An 8,732-nucleotide genomic window follows, 5' to 3' on the forward strand; every position below is an offset into this window, starting at 1 on the left:
TGAACAAACTGTCCAACTCAGAAGGCACAGCGGCCACATGAAAACCACACCTGTCCCCCCAGGCCCCTTTCCCCACCGAGGTGGACCCGGGACAGGTGATTCCAACAGCATACTAAAGAGGAGCTGGCAAAGTGAAAAAGAGAAGCTGATTCTCAGGACTCTCCCTCCAAAGTAGACCTCTTGCTCTGAAGCAGTTCAGAGCTACGAAGAAAAGTTCTATGGCATGGAAGAGTTTGAATACATTGTTATTCTGAACACATGCCTTCTAATGACAAAAATAAGACTGTGTACATGTTCATCACTCAGTTATGTCTGACTTTTTGCAAACCCATGGACTGTAGCCCATCAGGCTCCCCTGTCCATGGAATTCTCCAGGCAAGAATATTGGAGTGAGTAGACTTTCCCTTTTCCAGGGGGCCTTCCTGATCCAAGGATCAAACCTAGGTCTCCTGCATTGCAGGCAGCTTTTCTACTGTCTGGGCCACTAAGGAAGCCCCTAAAATAAGACTATTACTGACAAATAAGCAGAAGACTTTTTACCACCTAGAACTAGACAAGCTACCTGGTTTTCCTAAGGGCTGGAGATTCAGGGAAAGACAATCTCTAGGGAGGCCTTGAAGATACAGTGAGAGAAAGTAAGTTGTTTTCTGCTTAAACTCTTATCAAGTCCCATCCATTGCATCCCTACAAATATCCAAGGGCTCCCACTATTAGGTGCTGCTGCTGCTACGTCGCTTCAGTCGTGTCCGACTCTACTCGACCCCAGACACGGCAGCCCACCAGGCTCCCCCATCCCTGGGATTCTCCAGGCAAGAACACTGGAGTGGGTTGCCATTTCCTTCCCCAATGAATGAAAGTGAAAAGTGAAAGTGAAGCCGCTCAGTCGTGTCCGACTCTTAGCAACCCCATGGACTGCAGCCTACCAGGCTCCTCCGTCCATGGGATTTTCCAGGCTAGAGTACTGGAGTGGTTTGCCATTGGCTTCTCCGCTATTAGGTGCTAAATATATCCAAAAAATTCATTTTTGCTTTACTGAGCAAAAAGTTAACACAGATTAAAGTAAATGAAACAAAAACGATTTTGGTTTAGTACAAGATGCTTACATACATTTAATTCTAAAGATTTAATAAAAAATCTTAGTCTTCTCCTTTTCTTGAAATTGTTTTGTTATTTTTCTAACTTTGCGAATTACAAGCTTAATTTACACACATTTAAAACCAATACTTATTTGTTGGGACCTCTCCGGTGATCCAGTGGCTGAGACAACACACTCTCCCAATGCAGGGGGCCCGAATTTGATCCCTAGTCAGGGAACTAGATCCCACATGCTGCAACTAAGAGTTTGAATGCTGCAACTAGAGATCCTGCATGCCAGAACTAAGACCTAATGCACATAAATAAGGAAATAACTTTTAAAAAAGAAATGCTCATTAAAAAATAAAATAATCAATACTTATTTAAGAAATTATAATAGACTCAAAAAAAAAAAAAAAAGGGAAGAAATCTTAGCACGAATTTCTGGGTAAGCTTCCAAATGGAAACAGTGCTCAAAATTCAGTCACCCTCAAATACACCTAAATTGAACACGGCATTATCTAACGCTTTCTAGGAAAAAGAGGGAGTCTGTTCTATTACAATCCATTTTGACCAAAATAGATTTGCAGGTATTTTAATGGTGTCGTGATAAAGATAACTCATCACCAAATTCTGGGCTTTCAGTTCAAAAACTCCCTTTGGATGAGGTCCCAGAGCAGTTTCAGCTAAATCTTGCCCTGTTCGTTACTTGTCAGTATTATAGAAAGTGCAACTGAACTTAAGCTTTGAACTGAGGGAGCAGAATGTATAAAGTTAATAATTAACAAGCTAAATTCCAAGTTTTTCCAGGTAGTATGAATAAAATCAGAATAAAAGCCCTCACCAAACCACTGAAGATAAGCACCATGTTTCACTCAGTTCCTCTCAAGAATGCACACGGAACCCATAACGTCCCCCTCTGAAACACACCTGAAACTTTACTAACAATTAATATTCAATAAATGTTAAAATATTATTTTCATAAGAACTGAGATTAACACTGAAATAGATGAAAATCAATATTGCAACTGAGAGAAAAGTCTTATGGAGCCTTAACAAAGTATTTGAGACTCATCCTAAAGCAGATGAGAAATCTTTCATGATTATCTTCTTTCACAATAGAGACAACTGGGACCTAAAAACACACTAGCAACCGATCCTACTGAATAAATGTGAGAGATGAGGTTAAAGCACTTTTCGAATGTTAATTGATAATCTCTCTCACAATCTATTCAGACAATATGGGCACAGTTGCAGTATGTCTTACCAGTGTGTTTCTTAATAACTTTACTAATTACATCTGATAAAGAACACACCTTCTAAATTATACTAAAGGATATTACAACAACAAAAAAGACAACTGCCTACAAGTCAAACATATCTTGACGAAAAAAGCATCAACACACTTTAAGTGTTCCAACAATTATTAAGCGGAATGATGCTCAGATTTATTTAGCCTCAAAACATTATAAATTACTCCAAGGTAGGAAATAATGCCTTGAAAACACAGTATTTTTGTAAGGTACAACAATAAAAAAAATCCAGTCATTACGAGTTCTAATTTACTGGTAAAATTATTTAAACATGTCTCAACGCTGCGGACTGTCAAGAACCTTGATAAAATTCTTGCCCCAAATAAAATAAGCACTTTTTGTTCAACATATAATGCTTACATTATTCTTATCATCACTGTTATCATTTGTCACTAGGTTTCTCAACAGACTAGAAGGAGTACACATGTGCATTACCAACTCATCATATGTAGTTCTATAAGAACTACATATTTAAAGAAAAACTAACACAACCCTCTAGCACTAAAGTTTAAGAGATCACTTTCCTTATTATTTGTAGGAACCATAAAAAACTATTAGTAAAGTCTAAAAATCTGAAAATTCTATTGAAATGCACACAAAATCTTCAACAACATATAAGGTGTTAACACGTCAAAAGTGTCCACCTAAATTCAAAAGTTATCTGTAAAAAATTAATATACTTTATACTGTAATTATCAAGATTGACTTTGCAGCACATTAATTTGGACTTCTGAAGAATCCGAATAAAAATCAGTACCTTCTTATTATACGTAAATAAGAGAAAAGCAGACAACACAACCTTTATGTTAAGAATAAATGCAGTACGATCAATCATTCTCGTTTCTAGAATTAATAAATGCACTACTACAAATCATTCTCTTTTTAGCAAGCAGTTTTACCAGTTTTAATACCAGATGGAAAGTTCAAATATGGAACCACAAATCATTACTCAGAGTCCTTCACTTGTCACTACTATCAATGCAATACTACATTTATTTGCAAATAGTGACTAAAACGTCAAAATAAAATTTCTGAAAAAGTGCTTTATTTAAAAATACTTCTTATAGAAAAGGAATCCACTAGTTCTCCTGGAAGATTTTTAAAAGCAGAACATGCGCAGTACTGCAAAGATTATTTACAGAAAACAGAACCAGAAGTACATTACTATTCAATAAATACACTGTATCAACAACATCTCATATGGGATAGAGAACAGAAATACTAGTTTGTTAAAAGTCTTCTTCCCTTCATTAAAAAAATATGGATTTTATTAAACTGACAATAGGAAAATGTAACCCAGTAATAGTCTTAGCCCTGTAAAGTTACTTATTAACCTCTAAATAGACTGCTATGACTCTACACTTCCTGCTGTTCACCTGCCATCTTTTCCAATTTTAAATAGGCACCAAGTGTGTAAGACAGACTGTCCTTGCAACATCAATAATGAAGAAAGAACACACTCAGCTTAAGCTTAAGAAAAAGATAATTGTGGGTTTTGTCTGCTCCGAAGAATCAGCACCCAACACAGGTGCCAGCATAAAATAGGTGCTTAATAAATATCTGTAGAGTAAGTGGTAAGGTTTAATTATATTACTGCAACATTAGCTTTCTTTCGTCCCTTAAGAGTTCTCTCTTGCTCAAAAAAGCAACTCAAAACCATGCCAGAGTCCCTCAAAAGCATATAAACTTCTCTATTCATAATAAAATGTAAAGCTGGGTCTCAAAAGAATCAAATATCAATAGAAAACAAGCAGCTTTTCTTCACCTTCCCTATTCTTTCAAAAGAAAATTAGATCAATAATGTTGATTTTTAAGAAATATCAACATGTCTACCAACTTTCCTCAAAATTAAAAAAAAATTCACATTTCAAACGTATTCTCTATGCTCCTAATATTGAAAATAACTGATTTTTCAACACTATCTTGGATGAAATAAAAATACAAGCTTATAAACCAAAATAACGTGTTTGCCAATTTTTTCCTTCTGAATCAAGAGGGTCTGTGCCTAAATTTTTACTAGCTATGAGATTAGCTTTGTCTGACATTTCAAAATTCACTTTCATGCGTTTTACTGAGCATCTACTATACGTCAGGCCCTTTAACAAAATGTTAATTTTGTAAACTGAACATTAGCACCAAAGTCCCCTTCAAAAGCGTGTCACTTAAAATAAGAGCAGCAGCTAAAGAGGACTCTCAATGTTTCCTGTACACCTTAAGTCAGCGTATCGAGGCTCTTTTCACCTATTCATGCGGCATCAGCGAGCCACCAACTACCACACCCGCTACCAAAAAATCACTAGTAAGGCGGCAAGCGCTGGGTAAAACAACCTGTAAGAGTAGGACGAGCTGCTCTTCGGAGGTGGTCAGGGCTTTTTCTCCGCGGCCCATAGCGAACCGCGGCGAGACCCGCGGGCGCTCGCGCCGGACGCCCCGGGCTAGAGTCCGACTCCGAGCCGCGGGCCCCGCCCCGCCGAAACTCTCACCTGGAGGACCCGGGCCCTCTCCACCCGCCCCTTGCACCACCCTCCCGACTTCCAGACAGGCAAAGTTTGGGGGAGGGGGAGCCTTCATTTCCATTTTACAACAGGGGGGCAGTGGGCTCTCACCCGTCCGCCAGTCTTGAATCCGGAACAGAGTCTGGAACCCTCTCCCAGAAGGAATGGAAGAAAAACCAAAGCCACGGTCCGCAGGAGGACGTCGCCCAGACCTGAAAATGGAGCCGCAGGCTCAGCCCGCAGCGCACGGCGGGCAGGGCCGGGCCGCACTCGCCCCGGAGCCCTAGGAGGTAGGGGTTCAGGGCGTCGGGCCTCCGCCCCAGGGGCCGCGAGGGCGAGGTGGGAGGCCCGGGGCGCGCCCCGGGCCGGAGATGCACTCACCGTAGCCTTTTGTCTCCGCCGCTCGCTCCGGCAGCAGCCGCTCTCGGCGCCGGCTCCGCGGCTGCTGTCCCCCCACGCCCGCAGCTGCACTCCCCGGCGCGCTCGCCGCTTCCTGGCCCCTCCCTCCACGCCCAGGCTCGCGCGCAGGCGGGGCGAGAGGCGGTGCGCGCTCCGGGAGCCGCGGGAGGGCCGCGCCGCCGCGCAGCTGCCGCCGGGCTGGCCCCGCCCCCTGCCCCGCCTGCGGGGATGGGCTCTGGCCCGCACCTCCGCGACGCGCCCGGCCAGTGGTCTCCGCGGGTTAGAAGCCCCTTCCCGGACAAGCAGAGGGCAGAGAGTCCGGGCTGGAGCCCGCGCGGGAAAGAACGCGCCGGAAGATGGCGACCGGGGCTGGGTGGGAACGTTCGGGAGCCCCTCCCCACGCTCAGGCCGGCGGCCCGCCGCGGCGGCTCGCGCCCCTTCCCCAGACAGCGCGGAGAGGCGGCGCCTGCACTAATAGTGCAGACTCTCCCAGGCGGACGAGGGTCGGCGCTGAGCCGTCTGACTGACCGCCTCTCAGTAGCAGCTGAGAGGTACATGCCCTGAAATCACCAAACCACCCTTTAAAAAAAAAAAAAAAGGAAACTTAAGAATTGTTGCATCCATCATTACCTGTCTTAAGGCCGAGAATATCCACCTGGCATTTGATATGCATAAAACTAGGACTTCCCTGTAGCTCAGGGGATAAAAGAATCTGCCTGCGATGTAGGAGACCAGGGTCGAATCCCTGGGTCGAGAAGATCCAATGGGGAAGGGAATGGCAATCCACTCCAGTATTCCTGCCTGGAGAGTTCCATGGACAGAGAAGCCTGGCGGGCTACTACAGTTCGTGGAGTCGGACGCGACTGGAGTGACGAACACACGCACACACTGGATCTATGAGACTCCCTTATCTGTAATATTTTCTATGTCCTAGAAATCAAACACTTAAGAGTGCCCCTTTCTAGCAGCCAACCCTCCACCAAAATGCCTACAGTACTTGGAATATAACGTAGTACATCTTCCCCATCTTGACTGATGTTAGTACATTAGTTTTCTCTTCCCCCTAAATTATAGTTCTCCCTTGCTCAAAAAGCAACTCAAAACCATGCTGCAGTCCTTCTTCTAGTTAGTTACTGAAGTCAAAAACTTTGGTCTTTGGCTCCTCATTCTCTCTTCAGCTCCAAACTGTCAAGAAGGTCTCTTGGTTGTAATACATCAGACTCAGACCACTTCTCACTTGCATCACTTTTATCTTCTCTGGCCTGTATTTGGGTGGCCTACTAAATGATCTTCTTGCCCACTGTTACTGCAGTCTATTATCAAACAACAATCAAAAGGACTTCCCTGGTGGTTCAGGGGTTAAAAATCCACCTTCCAGTGCAGGGACACAGGGTTTGATCCCTGGTAGGGGAACTAAGGTCCCACGCTCAAATAGGACAGGGGGAACTAAATCTGCCCAGGCAACTACTGAGCTGGTACACAGAGAAGCCCACAAACTGCAATGAAGAGCCCAGGCAGTCAAATTAATTAATTTAAAAACAACAACCACCAACAAAAGAGAGAGAGAGAAATGGAAAGGAAATGGCAACCCAACCAGTATTCTTGCCTGGAAAAGTCCATGGACAGGAGCCTAGCGGGGCTGCAGTCCATGGGGTTAGGCGACTGAGCAGACATGCCTGAGGAGGGTGGAGGGAGGTGGGTTGGTAGCAATAAACTGGTAGAACTAAAAAACCACCACCAGCACCACCAGAATACCTTCCTACAGGAAAATCAGCTGCTGTTTCATCTGGTCACTTTCATCAATCTCTGGTCTGTTTCATCAAGGTCTGTTTCATCAATCCTCCACTGCCTCCCTATTTCCTAAACTGTAAAAGCTAAGGTCTTTACAGTGACCTACAAAGCCCTTAGATTTGGCCTTTTGTTTTACTTTCTGACTCCAGTTCCAAACGCCTGTATACTCCAGGATAGGGTCTTTGGCAGAGCTTTCTCTCTGCAGGTAACATTCTTCCCATGGCTCAAATCTTATCTTAAATGATGATGCTTAGCCTGACCACACTATTTAAAACTGTAACCAAGGGATTCTCCTGGTTATCCAGTGGCTGAGAGACCATGCTCCCAATGCAGCAGGCTGGGTTTGATCCCTGGTCAGGAAAGTAGATCCCACATGCCATAACTAAGAGTTTGCATGCCGCAGCTAGAGATCCCACATGCCACAAGTAAAGATTCGGCAAGCCAGAACTAAGACCCAGAGCAGCCAAAAAAAAAAAAACTGTAACCACCCCAAACCCAACTCTCAATCCTCCCAGCTTGCTCCTTCTCTTCCCATGACACTTAAAATCTTACAAAAATCTTTATAATTTATCTATGTATGTTTATTTTTTAATGTCTGTCTTCCCCAACAGAAGATGAGATTTTCGTCTGTTCTGTTTAACTGATCTATCCCAAGTGCCTAGAGTAAATGGGAAAAAAAAAAAAATTAAAATCTTCTAGGTAATAAAAAGTACAAAGCATCAAAAAATGACCAATTTTATATTTTCCTGTTTCTATCAATTAACCAGAAGACTCCTATCTACATCATAACACAAGCATTTTGATTTTCTGATTACTCTTGAGTACAGTGATGACTTGACCTTCAATGCAGTTTTTCTAACTACTGAGATCATGGTATCCTATTTCACTGGAGAAGACAAACAAATTAAAGGAAACTTTCTGCTGTAAAACTTAAAAAGACCCATTAATTGTAAAAATGTCCATATCTTGCCATAATGGAAGAGAATATTAAGAATGTATATATATATAAAACTGAGTTACTCTGCTGTACAGCAGAGATTGCCACACCATTGTAATCAACTATACTTCAATTAAAAAATAAAATTAAAAAAATCCTATGACAAAAAGAAAACAGGTAATTCCTGAACTTGATATATACATTTATAATCCTTCCTTTGAATTACAGATGTAGTCATCTTGTGTGAAGGCCTTAAGTAATAACATTTCCTATCATTTATGCATGATAGAATTTATTATGTAAACTTATTATGTAAAATTATTTATTTCCAGATATTTCATACTTAGTTTATAACACATCATGTGTGATCAAATATCTTAATACATAATTTCAGTTGCTATAGCTATTCCTATATACTACTTGCCAGTAGAAAAGAAAGTTAAGAAGACAATTCCATTCAATCAAAGGATACATTTTGTATGAAAGTCTGTGCATATGATTATTTGCTCAGTATTATACTTATGGCATCGTCTCTTCACATATATAATTTATCCTTTCTGATTTAAAACTAAGGCTACAGATGATCCCTTATAATTTAGATTACTTTTATATAAAATTGAATAAACTGCTTTTATTTGAAAAAACATTGATTCTATATATTTCATTAATGTAAAAACATGGTTTGTAATTACAATAGTACCAAACAATTTTTTCTGAAGTCAT

General features: G+C 41.8%; 1 protein-coding gene across 7 annotated transcripts in view; it reads right to left on the reverse strand.

Annotated features, from left to right (window-relative positions):
• CDC42SE2 (CDC42 small effector 2) overlaps window positions 1–5,846 on the reverse strand; it is a 119,510-nt gene extending 113,664 nt beyond the window's left edge. For 4 of the 7 annotated variants that reach the window (XM_024994719.2, XM_024994718.2, XM_059888484.1 and 1 more), the window contains exons 1-2: window positions 5,264–5,846; window positions 4,994–5,094 (exon numbers count right to left, since the gene is read on the reverse strand). In XM_024994719.2, the coding sequence (XP_024850487.2) occupies window positions 4,994–5,094; window positions 5,264–5,838 (676 nt within the window). In that variant the 5' untranslated portion in view covers window positions 5,839–5,846. The remainder of the gene's footprint in view (window positions 1–4,993; window positions 5,095–5,263) is intronic. The other 3 variants (XM_059888485.1, XM_059888486.1, NM_001102537.1) reach the window with 2 other exon arrangements.
• Window positions 5,847–8,732: the final 2,886 nt, after the last annotated feature.

The sequence above is a fragment of the Bos taurus genome, chromosome 7, assembly GCF_002263795.3.
Source record: "Bos taurus isolate L1 Dominette 01449 registration number 42190680 breed Hereford chromosome 7, ARS-UCD2.0, whole genome shotgun sequence".
Lineage (NCBI taxonomy): Eukaryota > Metazoa > Chordata > Mammalia > Artiodactyla > Bovidae > Bos > Bos taurus.